The sequence below is a fragment of the Zea mays genome, chromosome 10 (genome assembly GCF_902167145.1).
Source record: "Zea mays cultivar B73 chromosome 10, Zm-B73-REFERENCE-NAM-5.0, whole genome shotgun sequence".
In the NCBI taxonomy this organism is placed as follows: Eukaryota; Viridiplantae; Streptophyta; class Magnoliopsida; order Poales; family Poaceae; genus Zea; species Zea mays.
In genome coordinates this window covers 2,515,913-2,532,800 of record NC_050105.1, presented here as the reverse complement: position 1 = coordinate 2,532,800, position 16,888 = coordinate 2,515,913, and the positions used below count along the sequence as shown (strand labels likewise).

General features: G+C 48.6%; 1 protein-coding gene and 1 pseudogene across 2 annotated transcripts; both read right to left on the bottom strand.

Moving 5' to 3' along the window:
* Positions 1 to 3,150: 3,150 nt before the first annotated feature.
* LOC103640692 (disease resistance protein RGA5) lies at positions 3,151 to 12,862 on the bottom strand. 2 transcript variants are annotated; one of them, XR_004853092.1, is made up of 7 exons: positions 12,540 to 12,862; positions 11,376 to 12,416; positions 9,585 to 11,201; positions 9,197 to 9,465; positions 8,825 to 9,091; positions 8,671 to 8,719; positions 3,151 to 3,436 (listed from the first exon to the last, which is right to left on the bottom strand). XR_004853092.1 is itself a non-coding variant. In XM_008664171.4 (6 exons), exons 2-5 carry the CDS (start codon positions 12,224 to 12,226, stop codon positions 8,708 to 8,710), a joined length of 3,135 nt encoding a protein of 1,044 aa, XP_008662393.1. In that variant the 5' UTR covers positions 12,227 to 12,416; positions 12,540 to 12,860; the 3' UTR covers positions 3,160 to 3,436; positions 8,671 to 8,707. The 2 variants fall into 2 exon arrangements, 1 of the variants encoding a protein (XP_008662393.1); XM_008664171.4 differs by having other exon boundaries at positions 3,160 to 3,436; positions 9,197 to 11,201; positions 12,540 to 12,860.
* On the bottom strand, positions 6,761 to 8,664 carry LOC103640691 (uncharacterized; annotated as a pseudogene).
* Positions 12,863 to 16,888: the final 4,026 nt, after the last annotated feature.

Sequence of the window (16,888 nt, the reverse complement as noted above, 5' to 3'; positions counted from 1 at the left end):
AGAACAACTTTGTATCCATCTCGACATAGCATAGACGCGCTAACGAGATTCTTCTTGATAGAGGGCACATGCTGCACGCTCTTCAATGGCACCGTCTTTCCCGAAGTAAACTTCAGAATGACCGTACCAACACCAAGAACATGAGCACGCGACCCATTTCCCATTAACAAGGCGCCAGACCTCCCGACCTGGTAGGAGGAGAACATAGAGGCATCAGCACACACATGAATATTTGCACCACTGTCCATCCACCACTCAGGTGAATTACAAACTGAGAGAACAAATGGTAAAGAATTACCATACCCAGATGTTCCTCCTTCAGTTTCAGTGGTTACAACATGAGCTGATTTCTTGTCTTGAGTGAACTTGCGATCAGGGCACTCTCTTGCCCAATGTTGATCACTGCCACAGAAAAAGCATCCTCCCTTTCCCTTGTTATTGTTGTTCTTCTTTTTAAACTGTGCTGTTTGAACAGGTTTATTCGCGTTCTCTGGTTTGTTCTGGTTTTTCTTCTTATTAAACTTGCGGAAGTTTCTCTTCTGCACCACATTAGCAGTAGAGGTCTCCACACCTTTTCCATTGTCTTTTGTTCTAGCCCTTTCCTCAACATCAAGAGTACCAATGAGCTCTTCCACATTGAACTCTTGTCTCTTATGTTTAAGAGAGGTAGCAAAGTCCTTCCAAGAAGGTGGCAACTTGGCGATTATACCGCCAGCCACAAACTTGTCAGGCAAAGGACAAGGAAAAAGTTCGAGTTCCTTAGCTAGTGCCTGAAACTCATGAGCCTGTTCCACTACAGATCGGTTCTCAACCATTTTGTAGTCATACAGCTGCTCCATGAGATACAGCTCGCTACCAGCGTCAGTTACTCCAAACTTTCCGACAAGTGCATCCCACAGCTCTTTCCCTGTGGGAAGGATGATATAGCTTTTCTGGAATTTAGTATCCAGTGCGCTAATTACTGCTCCTCGAAAGAGGTTGTCTTCAGCCTTAAACTTAGCCTCATCCTCAGGAGGTAAGTTGGCAGGCTTGCCCTCAGCGGCATGAAAACAAGACATTGCAGTTAGCCACAATTCCATTTTAGCTTTCCATATCAAGAAGTTTTTACCATCAAAAGGATCAGGCTTTAGCACAGCAGCAAAACCTCTGACAGAAAAATGCCTAACATTAGGTTTTTGGATTGTTAGAATTATAGGCATTTTCCGTATTATTTTAATTCCATAAATTAACATTATGATGATGACATATAATAAATAATTAACCATAGAAATCGTGATCTCAAAAATATCCATAACAATATGGATCATGAGAACACCAAGCATATGAAGTATGTAAATCATATAAATAAAATAAGTATATAAGCATGGTTCATGGTTTATTGCGGAACAACTGGAAATAAACAGATAACAATATAAACAGGATGACTGTAAAATTAAGACAAACAGATATAACATATTATAATACGATAGAGCAAAGCTACATACGACATATATAATATGCAGAATATAAAACTGTAATGAACTGAATTGATCATACCCTCCCATGCGCTCCGAGGATCCTGATCCTTGTCCAACTTCTCTTGTCATCCGATCGAGTTGAAGACGCCAAGAACCAGCGATGAAGACAGATGTTGGGCAGTCGCGAAGACGCTCCCCAAAAACCTAATTGCCGATCCCCCGTGCAAGGTCTCAAACGGCACCAGCTTCGGAGGCACCTGCCCTCTCGCTTCTCTGTGCGCGCAGAGTCACGAGATGGAAATACCCTCACTCGGCGGCTGGATTGTGAGACTGAAAGTTTTTCTCGCGTGTACCGAGTGACACGGGTGCTCCTCTATTTAACCTCTCGCAGAGGGAAGCTGAAGGAGAAAGGTCGCCGAGTCACGCCAAGAGTCGGCCAGCTCTAGCCGAGTTATGCCATGAGTCGGCCAGCTCCCGCCGAGTCACGCCATGAGTCGGCAGCTGAAGGAGAAGGGTCACTCGGCTGGCTGACGAAGAGACAGGGTCACTCGGCTGACGTACGCGGTTAGTGAGTGCTAAAAATTAACACAACCACGCCACGCCACGCCCGCTCGCCTGCCTGCCACGCCACGCCACGCCACGCCACGCCACGCCCGGCCCGGCCGGCGGCGGCGGCGCGCGCGCGCGCGTGTGGCACGCCCTTGTCCTATTCTTGACTTCTCAAGATAAGTGGAATAAATCCCACCATATAAGTCAAGGCAAAAGACCCTTGGACTTCCAATGTGGTACTATTGGTATTCTCCACCATTACACACCATAGAGTTTATTCAATAAATGGGCCAAGCCCATAAAAGATCCAACACGATGAAGGAGAAGCAAGTTAAAGAGATGCACGCCATCGTCTCTCTTTTTTTCCATTTAGATATAGTCTGCTACCCAGAACCAGAAGACAGAAGGTTAAGAACCAACCAACCTACCGACCATTTGAGAGACTGACTTGCTTTCTCCCTTAGGTCCCGTTTGGTTTCATTAGTTCTAGGACCAAAGTTTAGTCCAGAGACTAAAATTTAGTCTCTACCCTGTTTGTTTGTAGGGACTAAACAATTTCTAAATACATTAAATTCAATACACAAAAACTAAAATACTCATTTTCTTATTTCACGCTAGTTTTTTAGGCAAAGGTAATTGGAGTAAATTTTGCCAATTAGTCCCTTTTAGCACCCATATGAGGGACTAGAAACTAAAGCCAATTAGTCTCTACTTTAGTCTTTTCGTTTGGTAAAATAGAAACTAAATGAGACTAAAAACTAGAGACTAAACGAGTATTTTAATCAGAGACTAAACTGTTTGGTTTCTAGGGACTAATTTTTAGGTCCCGTTTGGTTTGAGAGACTAAATATTAGTCCATCTATTTTGGTCATATTTAATTCCTAAATTACTAAACGATGATATTGAAACAGAGACTAAACTGTTTTAGTCTTCTTCACTGCTGAGGATGGATTCCCAGTTCTCTGCTTCATCCATGCTGAGGCCGAAATCACAGATCCATGCTCCTTTGCGGCTGTGGGTTCATTACCAGCAGAGTCAGCTGCCATGGTTTCAGAAAAGCTCATAATAAATAATTCCTAACTATACGTGATTGTTCATTCACGCCCACGCACAAATACACAATACATAGTATTGACCACACACAAACACACAATTGATCGTATATGTTCACTCATAAATTTTAACCACACAATACATAAATCTTAAACACACAATTATTCATTTACATCCACATACAAATCTCAATTACACACAATGCAATCTTGACCACACATAATGAATCATACATGTCCTCTCATAAATTTTAACCTCACAATACATAAGTCATAAACACACGATATATAGACCCTCAATCATGTCGTCTAGATCACTCGATAAATATAGCATCTAAAATCTCCAAGCCCGTAGGAAGGGATGAGACAACGTGAAAGCTGAAATGTAAGGACACAAGACAATGTCAGAAAAAAAAATATTCCATTGTTACAAACGAGAATTGTTTAAATTACATGATTTTTACAAATGAAAAATGCACAAATGGAAACTATTTACAAATGCAAACTGTTTAAATTACATGACGTTTACAAAATGCAAGTTGTTTAAATGCAGTACTCACCAGTCTCATTGATGTATTTCTTTAGTACGTCCAGAGGCGTTCTGAAAAAGCTGGATTTCTTTCGTTCCCGCTTTATTTGTCAAGGGGACGAGTACAAGAAAAAATATCGTCTTGCTAGGTGGAACATACTCAGTCTACCTAAAAACCAGGGGGTTAGGTATTCACGATCCGGGCACTAAGAATACTACTACCCGTAGACCAACTCCAGCAGCACTCCGCATGCGGCTCCGTATCCCTATTTTGCGGAGTCTAGCACACTATTCATCAGTCCAGCAGGCTCCGCATCCGGCTCCGTAAAACGCACGGCCTGTACCCTGACTCCCCATTTCCACGCTTTCTCTCTCCTCTCCGCAGCTCTCTGCGTGCGCGCGCGAGTGTTGCTGGAAACGGAGACGGATACGGAGAGGAGAGAGAATCTGTTGGCCGCGCGTTTTAGGGATACGGAGAGAGAGTCTGCTGGAGTTGGTCTAAGTAAGTGGCTTTTGAAGCTGCTGACTTCGGATGGGATCTGGCGACAACTTCTATGAAACAAATACCTTGGTTCGACCCTGTTTTCACAAGTAGAATGGAGGCAGGGGGACTCACATTTTTTGTACGGTCTTATGAAGGTGAAGCGAAACTTTCTCCTATTCGGCTCCTTCAAGGTAAAGGATGGCTCACAGGTGCGTTTTTGGGAAGATGTTTGGCTAGGCTCCCCAGCACTGAGGACCCAGTACCCAATTTTGTACAACATAGCCAGACCAAAAAACATATCCATCGCTGAGGTACTTTGCTCGTCTCGGCCAAACTTATCATGGCACAGGGATCTTGTAGGCCCCAAGTTAGCAGCCTAATCTTACCCTATAGAACAAACCAGACGTGTTTTACTAGAATCTAACACGGAACGGGGTATTCTCGTTGAAATCACATTACCATGCCTTAATTCGGATAGAAACCCCTAGTTTAAACTCGAAACTTTGGAAGATCAGGGCACCCCTCAAAGTTAAAATCTTCCTTTGGTATCTTCGCAAAGGCGTTCTACTTACTAAAGATAATTTAGCTCAACAGAATTGGATAGGTGATATGAAGTACTGCTTCTGTCATCACAAAGAGACTATCGATCATCTTTTCTTCGATTGCCGGTTTGCTAGATTTGTTTGGTCTTTCTTCCATTGCGTTTCGAGTATACCTAAGCCCTCTAACGCTGCACACATGCTTGGACAGTGGCTCCAGGGGCTACCTGGAGCTATGCAGTCCATTGCTTTGCTCGGGGTAGCAGCCTTATGTTGATCTATTTGGCTCTGTAGAAATAACATTGTGTTTAAAAACAAAATTTGTGCTTCTTCTATGCAGGTTATCTTTGCAACTAGCCATTGGGTTCGGTCATGGGCTATCCTTCAACCGGCGGATTCACAGGAGCTTGCTATGGAGGCCTCGCTTCACTTGACGTGAGTAGTCGTGGATTTCTTTTCCTGGGAACATGGGACATGGGTGGCGATCTAGTCTAAGAATTGATAGCCACTAGTTTGTACCCAGTTATATGTTTGGGTCTATAGTGTTGGATGTGTGTTCCTACGGAACAGAGGCCCCGGAAGATGTATTTTCAAGAACTTGCAACTCATATGAACTTGAAATTAATATATCTCCCATTTGCAAAAAAAAAGTTGTTTAAATGCAAACTGTTCACTGCCCATCAGCGCGCAAACTAGCACATCACAAACATATACATCCATCCCATATAGTGTATGCACTACAGATCAAATTAAGTGACACTCTCATCGAAATAAGGATCAAATTAAGTGAGCCATGTAAAAAAATCTTTGACAATTATAATTTAGAATGAAGGGACTACATAATTGTAGTATCCAAACGCTCGATCAATCATGGAAAAAATCTGTTATGAGATGTTTGGTTTAAGAAATGACTATTATCGATGACGAATAAAATGACCATACTAATATTAATTATTTACTTGTGAGATAGCTACCAACCCAGATATAGAGGTAGCATAGGTGTAGGTGGACGGACAGTGGGTGATTCAGCTTAGAAGGGGACTTGGTGACATTTTGCAGGCAGGATACCTTGAGTTACATGATCTTTTAAGAGGTGTACAACTTAGGGGAGAGAGAGAGTTTCTTGAATGCTTGAAAGCTCAAAGAAATATTCAACTAAATCTCTGTATAAACTTATGACTTCAGGGGGTGTGGTTGAGTTATCTCTGATGAAACTTTGGGAATTTTGTATCTCACTCAAAGTGAAGACCTTTATCTGGATGGCGATACATGACAGTATCCAATCTGGAGTGCAGTGGATGGGCCCAGAAAAGTGCAAAATGTGACCACATTCTGTTCCAATGTTTTTTTTTGAACATAATGGCAGGAGCTCTGCCTCTCAATTAAGAAGAAAGGAATTGACCCAGTTTTAAGGAAAACCGGGCCCAAAACCTATACAGGACGTACAAATAAACCAGACAACAGCAACCCCACACACAATGCCCATCGTGAGTCATCGTTGGCTCGTTGCCGAGCTCAACACAAGTGACGAATAGCTCCGACTCCCCAAGACAGGCAGCACAAGGCCGAAGGAAACACGACGATGACTACAAACACCGGCAGAAGAGAAGGAAGACTGTGGCGCGCCGTCGTTGCCAAGCCACGAGATACCCCACTCGAGACAGCTCTGATTCTTCACCAGCGACACTTCCAAAACCTTGATCCACCGCCTCGCCTCCGCCAAATGCCTCATCTTCGAAGCAAACAAGCCCACGAAGAAGCGGGGTTCGCCCCATGTCATCATTGCCAAGCCACATCCCCTGACGTAGCAGCTTCGACTTCACGGTGCAAGCCTCCACCTCCACACGCAAACCGGGACCCGAAAGACGAAAGCAACCACCGAAGGCAACGACGTGGCCGAGACGAACTTCAGTAGCAACGCCTTCAGAAAGGGAGTGACGTCGGGGACGCCATCGTCGCCGGTCCGAGGTGGACCGGGCTTTCGCCCACGGAAGACAAAGCTAGGGAACACGACGCCCTCAACAAGGGAAGCGGCGCCCAGGGGCGTCGTCGTCGCTAAGGCTTTCGCCCAAGAAAACCCCCACCACAACGTCCGGCCAGGACCCCGGGACAAAGCACACCTCCACAGCCGCCGCCGCCCAAACAACCCACACAGACCCATCCAGAAGGCCAACAACGCGTCGGTTGCCACAACAGTCGCAAAGCAGCGCGGACCGCCACCACCTCCGGCTGGGCCCATGGTCCCGGTCGAGCAGCGGCAGCACCACGCGTCGCACCGCCGCACCTCCCGTCGGTCAACCCTGGCAGCAGTCGCTGCAACGCACCAGATCCGTTGGCACACACACCACCGCAAACGCCGTTGGGGCCACTGCAGCCCACATGTCGACGCCACACACCGCCACTGAGGAGCCAGATCCTCCGCTCCTCACCGTCGCACGGCTGACGCCCCGCCCACAGCAGTAGACAAGGCCGTGAGGGGAGGGGTGGCAAAGAAGAGAGCGCCGCGCCACAGCGCCTGCACAAGCCCCAAACCGCCATCGACGCAACCGTCACTAGCCGCCAGCGCCAGTTGCTGAGGGCAGATCCGGCCCACACGCCACAAACCCAACACCACGAGGAGCATGCCCGTCGGCCGGCTCCAGACCCACCACGCCGTGCGTCCGCCGCTGAAACGGCGCAGCCCCGCCACCACCAGCAGATGCTGCCAATCCATCACCTGGCTGCACCTGCAGGACCAGATGTTGAACCGCCAAGCACAGCCCCCCGACGACGCCGGGGACAAGGAAGACGACGGCGCGGGGGACGGTGCCCGCCCCGGCAACCCCGCGACTGGAACTTGAACCGCCCGATCTGAGCACCGGGAGAGCAAACGAAGGAGAAATGCGGGAGAAACGCCCTGCCGCCGCCATCCTTGGAGATCGCGCCGGCCTTCGGCAGTCTCCTCCGGCGACAACGAGGGGGGAATAGAGGAGAGAGTGGCGGCGCTAGGGCTGGGGGGCCTCCCGTGTCGCCCGAGCGGAGGACGACGCGGGGGCCGTCAGAAATGATAAGGGTACTCAATTCTGTTCCAATGCTTAATTGCTGCTTTTCTCTGGTCTTATCCGAGGGATTCACTGGTCTGGACTCTGGACAAAATCTCCAACTAGCTGCTCAAAATGGTTTGATGACATATTCTAAGATAGTCGAGGGAAAAACTAATGCTTTTCTTTTGTGCAGGAGCCTTATGGACTAATTAGAAATCACGGAATGAGGCTGTCTACAACAGATTTTTTTTTTCAATCACCCATGACTATTGTTTACATGTGCTGTTGAAGACCGGGACCTGCTCCTCAAGGCCAAGCTGGTGGATGATGCGGAGTCAAAGATGACCAAGACTGCAAGGGTCCCTATCGATCACTAGCCTGGGGCCTGCATAGGACTAGAATTTCTACGGTGTTGATTGGGACCCTATGTGATCATTGAACCAGTTGGCTATTCTCTTTTGTCGCGGTGTTGCTTAGCTGTACTGTCGAGTGGTTGGTCGAGGTATAGTTTGTTTGCCTCGTCGTTGTAAAATAATTAGTTCTGAATATGCTTCTTTGTAAGCTGGTATCCCAGCCTCGGATCATTGGCATTCAGTAATGTTTCTAATAAATCTGGGTGAAAGCCTTTGATCTAAAAAAACTATAGGCGATTATGTTCTGGAATGGCAGTACCTGAAATTTGTATTTAGAGACAGTGGGGAAGCTACTTAGGAAATAGTGGATGCACATGCACCCACGGAAATTTGTAAAACCAGTGAGTTAGACTAAATTTTCACCATATAGGTACCACCTATAACTTATTATTATGCACCCTTAAGACATGTGCACCCTCCTCTGATTTACTCTAGCTTCGCCACTGTTTAGAGAACTTGATGAGCAAATGTTTTCATGAAGGAGAAGCAAGATTTTAAGATGCAACAAATGCAAGCGAAAAAGAGAACACAGCAAGAAACTGAAACTTACTCATGACGCTGAAACATGATAACTGGACAGAGTAATAAAATTAATTTGAAGTTTAGATGGACATTCACACGTACCTGCGGCTGGTTTGGAAGGATTGGACATACCGAGTTATCAATTCCTGAGCTGGAGTTTGGGAACGAAAAATAAGTGTTAGTGGTAAGTTATACCATCAAAGCTAAGGATTACATTAACTACTGAAAAAATTCAGTCCACGCAGCTAGGACGAACCTCTGTGTTGGGATGGTCAGATGAGGAGGCAATTTCGTCGTTGTTTTTTCTGATCAGTTCAATACTTGGATGGTTAGGATGAACCTCGGCTGCATGTCTCCAAGCTGGTTCCACTTTCTGCACCTCGCACATGCTGGCACCCGCACAGTCGTGGGAAATAACGGATTTTAGAGGATGTCGAAGCAACCGCAGGAATGTGATGAAGAAAGCATCAGATTTATCCTTGAACTCGAGCAAGCGGCCTTCCTTTTCAATGCGTCGCTGAAGCTGAGAAGTACACAAACATACAGGTAAGTAGTACCCATGAACATATAGTCATATATAATTAAGACAACGTATTTTCTTTAGCAGACTCGACAAGAACAGCCTCACCAGATCCTCCTGCTCTTTGTCAGATAAGATGAAGTTTTCACATACTCGTTCCATTTTTATGGTTGGACGGTTGGCATGATTTTCCATGGCACGCATGACCACGGCCTCCACCTCCTGCACTTTTGCAGCAGTAGCGCCTGAACAGTCGACTACGACCGTGACTTGCTCAAGTGAAAGGAGGTTATCCAGGCCCAAGTCAAGATCTTCAATCACATCCATTGTTGGGCACTGCTCCAACAGCACACCATTGTGTTCCCAACTCCAGTATCCTGCACAAACTCCAAACACCAGCTCTTCAAGCCTTGGCATGGCGCCCATATGAAACACGAGCATTGTACCCACATCGCAGAACCTCAGATTCCTGAAGTCGTCCGGGCCAGTATCATACCTTGGAGGCCAGCTGACACCATCTAGCTTGAGGTACCGGAGCTCTGGCAACCTCGCTAGGTTATCTAGGTCCTGTGCTTCAACAGCGTGCACCGCCAGAGATAAGAAGCAGAGGTGTGCCATGCAAGAGCGGTTGATCCATCGAGGCTGTCGTGAGAAGATGATACCTTTAATAATCAGGCGCCTGAGCTGCCTTGGTGGCTCCCAGTCTCCCCACATAGCGCTTCCCTGCTGCGACCATTTAGAAGAAAGTGCTAGCTCCTGAAGTCCCCACAGATTGAACAGAGATTGCACCAATGCTTCTTGCAAGCTCTCCTCAAGCTCCTCTGAAAAGGTGATGTTGACCACCCTCAACCTCGTCAGCTTGCCAAGCTCTGCCACTAGGGCTTGGGTGGCACTCTGACCAACTATGCTCTCTAGCCGTAGCTCCTCCAGGGACGTTAGGTTCCCCATCTTGTCAGCTGGCAACCTTTTGAACCCCTCAGCCATCAGGCACATCAGCCGTGTAAGCGAGCAAACAGCCGGTGGCAGCTCGTCTAGTCCAGTATTGACTAATAACAGTGTCTGAAGAGACCTCAGATGCCCAATTTCCTTAGGGAGCTCATCAACAGGCGTGCCATATAGCTCTAGGTACTTGAGATGCAACAACTTCCCTAGATGCTTTAGGCTGATCGGTACATAGCTGTATTCTATACATAGCACACGACAGACTCTGAAACTATGAAGTGGGGTCATAATCGCAATATTACAATATATAATGTTAAGTGACCTCAACGCCTCTGGTATGTCCATGATGTCTTCAGGGAAGCGCTGCACATGGTGATTTCGGACAGCCAGCCGACGTAGCTTGCAGTCAGAGCGAGGCACACATGTTTTCTTCTCTCTTCTTAAACTAGCTTGAGGTGAATGTTGCCCACCGCTGTCCAAAAGGGTAATGAAGTCTTCATCTTTCAACAACTTACGGATAAGATCAAATACAATGTCGTGAATACGGAATACTTCTACCAACCGATCATATTTGTCCTCTATCGGCTGGATCATGCTTCTATTCACAAGCTCCTTGAAATATCTTTCTCCAACCACAAATAGGCTACCCTCCTCTTTCTCAAGATGGACTAGACCCTCACCTATCCACATCCATATTGCAGCATTTGTATCAAACTGATAGTCTTCAGGAAATATGCTTAGTTGCAGTAGACATGGCTTGAGATAAGAAGGAAGATCATAGTAGCTGTAGGACAATATCTTTGTTGTATTGTCTCCATTCCCAAGACTGATTGAGTGATACACTTTTGACCACTCCTCACATGGTCTTTCAACCAACAAACTAGCTATTGCAATGATAGCCAATGGTATGCCGCCACATTTATCTATGATTTCAGTGGACAGTTCATCATCAAGACTTTCTCCTTCCTGACTTTGTATTCTTTTGTAAAATAGTTTCTTAGAGTTTTCATTAGAAAGAGGTTTTAATCTATAAACCTCTTCTACTTTCGTGACAAGCTCAAAATTCCGAGTAGTCATGATTATTCTACTTCCACAATTATTGTTCTTCAAGCCATATCTGATCGCTTCCCATGATCCAACATCCCATATGTCATCAACAACGATCAAGTACCTATATATAATTGGCACAACAGTGTAGAGCTATGAATAACTTGGCAAATCGTTACCCGTATAAACGTATAAACTTGGTGAATCAGTATATAGGAATGTATAAACTAACCACGCTCTGGTAGTGAATGCAAAACATTGAACTAAAACTAGAAGAGAATGAATGACATAGGCATACCTCTTGTTCTGTAAGAATTCATGCAGTTCTTTTCCAAATTGTTCTAGATCCCATCTGGTCATGTCAACTTGCTTATACTTGGCATCAAGTTCCACTAGAATCTTCTCGAATGTTCTATTCAGATTAGGAGTTCTACCAACAGAAATAAAAGCAGAAGGGCTGAATTGCTTCTTAAGCATATCGTGCACTGTTTTGGCTAGAGTAGTCTTACCTAATCCTCCAACCCCGACTATAGAGACTATCTTTAGATCCTGATGAGACGCATGCGCATCATCATATTTGGTCCCTAAAGACAGCATCCTGATGACTTTGTCCCTTGACTCCTGGATGCCAACGAGATCCGACTCTTTCTTGTACAGATTGATGACACGGGGGTCAATGCCGATGCTCGCAGCAAGATCAGCACCTGCACCCCTTACTGTGTACTTGGCACGAAGCTCAGCCAACTCACTGGAGAGTTTCTTGATGTCTTTGACCTTGTCGGAGATCTGGCGTCGATCCTTGAGCTTCTTTATTGACATCACGTCCTTGACCTTCACAAGGATCTTCTTTAAGAGTTTGGAGTCGGTGGCTGAGTTGTCACCACCAGCCACACGCAGGATGAAATCGTCAATGGCGTCCTCCATGTCATACGACAGGTCCCGGACCTTGCGTGCCCAGAGCTTTTCCACCGCAGTGAGCTGGTCAGGTGGAATCCGGGACGCGTCAAGGAGGGCGGCGTTCATCATCACAAGCTCATCGGAGAGGGACTCGATGTCGGGCTTGAGGCCCTTGTGCACGACATACTCCTCCATGAGCAGGTCGCCCAGCTTGGGGGCCAAGCTGGCCATGGCCCCCAAGGCGAGCTCCATGCTCAGTGCTCACACCCACTCTTTCTTTCTCTCGTTTGCTTGGTGCTGGACGCTCGTTGGTTGCATGGCAACAAATGGCAAGCCTATTGTGGGGGGAGAGCGATTAGAGGCGCTTTGCCCATTTTTGCTTGGAAATCTACATTTTCGAGATCTGGTTCATGAATTCAAATGTCTTCAGGCACATGCCTACCTGCAAAGCACATCTCGATTTTCTAAAAAAAATAATGGAAATCTGTCCCCAACGAGAGCCGGTAGAAGACCCGCCGCTAGCGACGAAACACTCGCTAGATTTATCTGCGTGCCCCGAGAGTACCTTGGTCGGCCATGTGAGCGCGGCAGTGCGCTTCCCCGTCGCTTCTCTTCCCCGCCACTCTTCCGCGGAAGGCCTTCACTGATCTCCGTTCCCCGTGTCCGCGCCATGCTGCTACCGCAGGTCTCCGCTCTCCTCCGACCATGGGTCGGACCATGGTGACCGACATCGACCCAGAATCAGACCGGTCAGGTGAGGGAGTGGGAGGAAGAAAAGATGGCGCTGGCAAGCCGAGGCGAGCTGTACTTGGAAGTAGAACGGCGGCGCGGGCGCGTGCGAGCGAGCATGCGGCCGTGGCTAGAAGAGAGGATTGGGGGAGAGAGGGAGGAGAAAATTGTATTTTTGACGATCTAAACAAGTGACTTTGCATAATTGACACTCCAAATATTGACACAGTAAATTTAACCCCATAACATTGCCACATTGATTTACTTGACATTTTATTCTTTTAATAGTTTTATTTATCTTTTTTCCATTTCCTGGATTTTTAAGGACTAATTTACCCTTCTATCCACATTCTTAGGAACGTTTAGGAACGTATGGTACAATACAATACAATCGCACGTACATGCAGCCACACCCAATCTCGCTAAAAAAGGTCTCGTTGCCTTGCGCCGCCAAAGAACAATTGCGCACGAGGGAAGAGGGGCCTGGCTGGCGGCGCTCGTCAAAGCCCCGCGGTGACTAGTTTATCCTCGATTGTTGTTTCGTGTCATTGTTGCTGAGCTGGATCGACGACTATTCATACCCGTCATCGAATTGTCAGTTGCAGGAGATCTCTCCTTCGCTGTCCCAATTCCACTACACATACGTCATTCTTCGTGACCACCACGATCTAGGCTGATTTAATTGAGTCATCTAGACGGTATTAGTAATCATATTTTCAGTATTAGCCTTCAGCAGTATTATTTTACAGTGATGAATCGTGGTTAACCACCAACAAGATCATGTTTTCAATATTGACATGGACAACTTTGCTCATAAATTATGATTGGAGCATTTATGATTCAATCAATTATGTCTTCACGTTTTCCTAATTGTTGCAAGCAGGGTAGATTCGGAGGTTGCCATAGGGAGCGATAATGATGCTCCATTGTTGTTGTTTGATGCTTCTTCACCTATCCCACAAGTTATTTGGGATAACTTAAAAATAGTAGAGACTCGTGACGAGGAATGAAAAATTGAACCATTGAGTGAGGATCAGCTATATGTTATCTTGGGCTTGAGAGATGAGGATGAGAGAAGAAAGGTAGCTGAGGTCGTCAATGCGTGAGCAGGGAGATGAAAATACTGAAGATGTTGCCATTCCTATTAGTGATGCCATACCAAACGAGAATAAGAAATATTTAATTAACTGTGAAGCACGTATGTATGCAGTCGTCTTGCATTCTTGCTAAGTGATGGCAGCTCTTCACATGCTAGCACCACTACTCCACAAAAGATGCTTATTGCAGCTCCACCAAAAAAAGATGACTCCCAAGAGAAAACTATAGATTGGATGAAGTACTTTATCGTGATTTTTTGAGTTATTTTGAGAATTTATTGGAATAATTGTGTCTTTAATGGCACAAGTTTAATTGCCATGGTTGTTATGCATGAGGATAGCAGGACATGCATGTTATTGTTACCTTATGCAGTTCGAATGTAACCCATAGTTTATTTAACTATCTAGAACAAGAGAGTTATTTTAGTGCTATTAGTAACTCACCTCAGGTTGTTCATTTCTCCTTTTCTAAACCTTTAGTCCGATAGTACATAGTCTGAATCCCAATTATAGCTGCTACTACTACAATCACCAGAACAATCCATCTGAGTGTTTCTACAAATGAAGTTGCATACATCAACGATTCAAGCTATGATTTTATTAAAACAAAAAGCTGACTAAAATATGAACTGGATGAAACAGAAAACTAGAAGGATTAGTATTTTTCTTCTTGGTCTCTGCGCACCAGAGCCAAATACGACATCTGTCGGCGTTTCGAGACAGGGGGGGTCCCTAAGCCGACGAGTGAGTGTGTTGCGTGCCCCAGCCCAGATGGGTCGAGCGCGTGGGCGAGCGCGAAGGGGGGAGAGGCGAGGCGGCCGGAGCCGAGCGTGAGAGAGGTGGAAGTCCCGCGGCCTTCGTGTTCGTCCCGCGCCCAGGTCAGGTGCGCTTGCAGTAGGGGGGTTACAAGCGTCCACGCGGGTGAGGGAAGCGAGCGGCCCCAAGAGAGCGCCTGTCCCGTCCTCGGTCCCGCGCGGCCAACCTCCTCTGAGAAGGCCCTGGTCCTTCCTTTTATAGTCGTAAGGAGAGGATCCAGGTGTACAATGGGGATGTAGCAGAGTGCTACGTGTCTAGCAGAGGGAGAGCTAGCGCCCTAGGTACATGCCAATGTGGCAGCCGGAGAGATCTGGGCACCCTGCTGGCGTGATGTCGTGGCTGTTGGAGGTGCGGCGGAGCCTGATGGAGGGACAGCTGTTGGAGCGGTCGAGTCCCTGCTGACGTTGTCCTGCTTCCGTAAGAGAGCTAGGGGCCGCCGTCGTCATAGAGCTTGTGGAGCGCCATCATTGCCTCTCTGGCGGAGCTGGCCAGATGAGACGCCGGTCTTGTTCTCCGTGACCCGAGTCGATTCGGGGTGGGATGATGATGGCGCCTCCTGTTGACGTGGTGGTATGTGCCCTAGGCAGGGCGACGTGGGGTTTCCTCCGAAGCCGAGGTTGAGTCTGCCTTCTGTTGCCGTGGCCGAGCCCGAGCCAAGGGGTCGGTCGAGGCGGAAGTCGTTCGGCCGAGGCCAGGGCGGAGTCCGAGCCCTGGGGTCGGGCGAGGCGGAGTTTCGTCGTCTTCCGGGTCTTAGCCCGAGTCCGAGCCCTGGGGTCGGGCGGAGCGGAGTTCGCCGTCTTCCGGGTCTTAGCCCGAGTCCGAGCCCTGGGGTCGGGCGGAGCGGAGTTCGCCGTCTTCCGGGTCTTAGCCCGAGTCCGAGCCCTGGGGTCGGGCGGAGCGGAGTTCGCCGTCTTCCGGGTCCTAGCCCGAGTCCGAGCCCTGGGGTCGGGCGGAGCGGAGTTCGCCGTCTTCCGGGTCCTAGCCCGAGTCCGAGCCCTGGGGTCGGGCGGAGCGGAGTTCGCCGTCTTCCGGGTCCTAGCCCGAGTCCGAGCCCTGGGGTCGGGCGGAGCGGAGTTCGCCGTCTTCCGGGTCCTAGCCCGAGTCCGAGCCCTGGGGTCGGGCGGAGCGGAGTTCGCCGTGGCGCCTTTGGCGAGGCCTGACTGCCTGTCAGACTTACTCTGTCGAGTGGCGCTGCAGTCGGAGTGGCGCAGGCGGCGCTGTCCTTCTGTCAGACTGGCCAGTGGAGCGGTGGAGTGACGGCGGTCACCTCGGCTCTGCCGGAGGCGCGTGTCAGGATAGAGGTGTCAGGCCTCCTGTGCGTTAAATGCCCCTGCAATTTGGTCAGTCGGTGTGGTGATTTAGTCAAGGTTGCTTCTGAGCGAAGCCAAGGCCTTGGGCGAGCCGGTGATGTGTCCGCCATAAAAAGGGGGGCCTCGGGCGAGACGGAAGTCTCTCGAGGTCGGCTGCCTTCGGCCGAGGCTAGGCTCGGGTGAAGCGTGATCGAGTCACTCGTGTGGACTGATCCCTGACTTAATCATGCCCATCAGGCCTTTGCAGCTTTATGCTGATGGGGGTTACCAGCTGAGAATTAGGCGTCTTGAGGGTACCCCTAATTATGGTCCCCGACAGTAGCCCCCGAGCCTCGAAGGGAGTGTTAGCACTCGCTTGGAGGCTTTTGTCGCACTTTTTCGCAAGGGGACCAGCCTTTCTCGGTTGCATTTCGTTCCGGTGGGTGCGCGCGAGCGCACCCGCCGGGTGTAGCCCCCGAGGCCTCGGAGGAGTGGTTACACTCCTTCGAGGTCTTAATACTTTGGCTGGTCTGGTCGTTCCCTCATGCGAACTGGCCGTAGCCCGGGTGCACGGTCGGGGCCCAAGCTCTCGGGCTGGTATGTTGACGCTGTCAACGATTTGGCCGGAGCCGGTTTTTGCGAGAGCAGCCCCCGAGCCTCTGCACAGGGCGAGAGGACGATCAGGGACAGACTCGGCTTTTTACATACGCCCCTACGTCGCCTTTCCGCAAGGAGGAGGGGGGGAGTGCGCCATGTTACCCTCGATGGGCACCGAACATGGTGTCTCCGGTGAGCTGCAAGCGGGTAATCCGAGTGGACGTCCGTGCCCCGTTCGTTGGGGGTCGGCTAGGGGCCCAGAGGCACGCCCAAAAGTACCTGCGGGTGATTTGCCGGACCCGGTCCCCTGGCGACGGGGTCCGAGGGCTCGATGCCTCCCTCCGATGGGATTCCGTTACAAGATCGTTCCCACTGGTCTCGGAAAT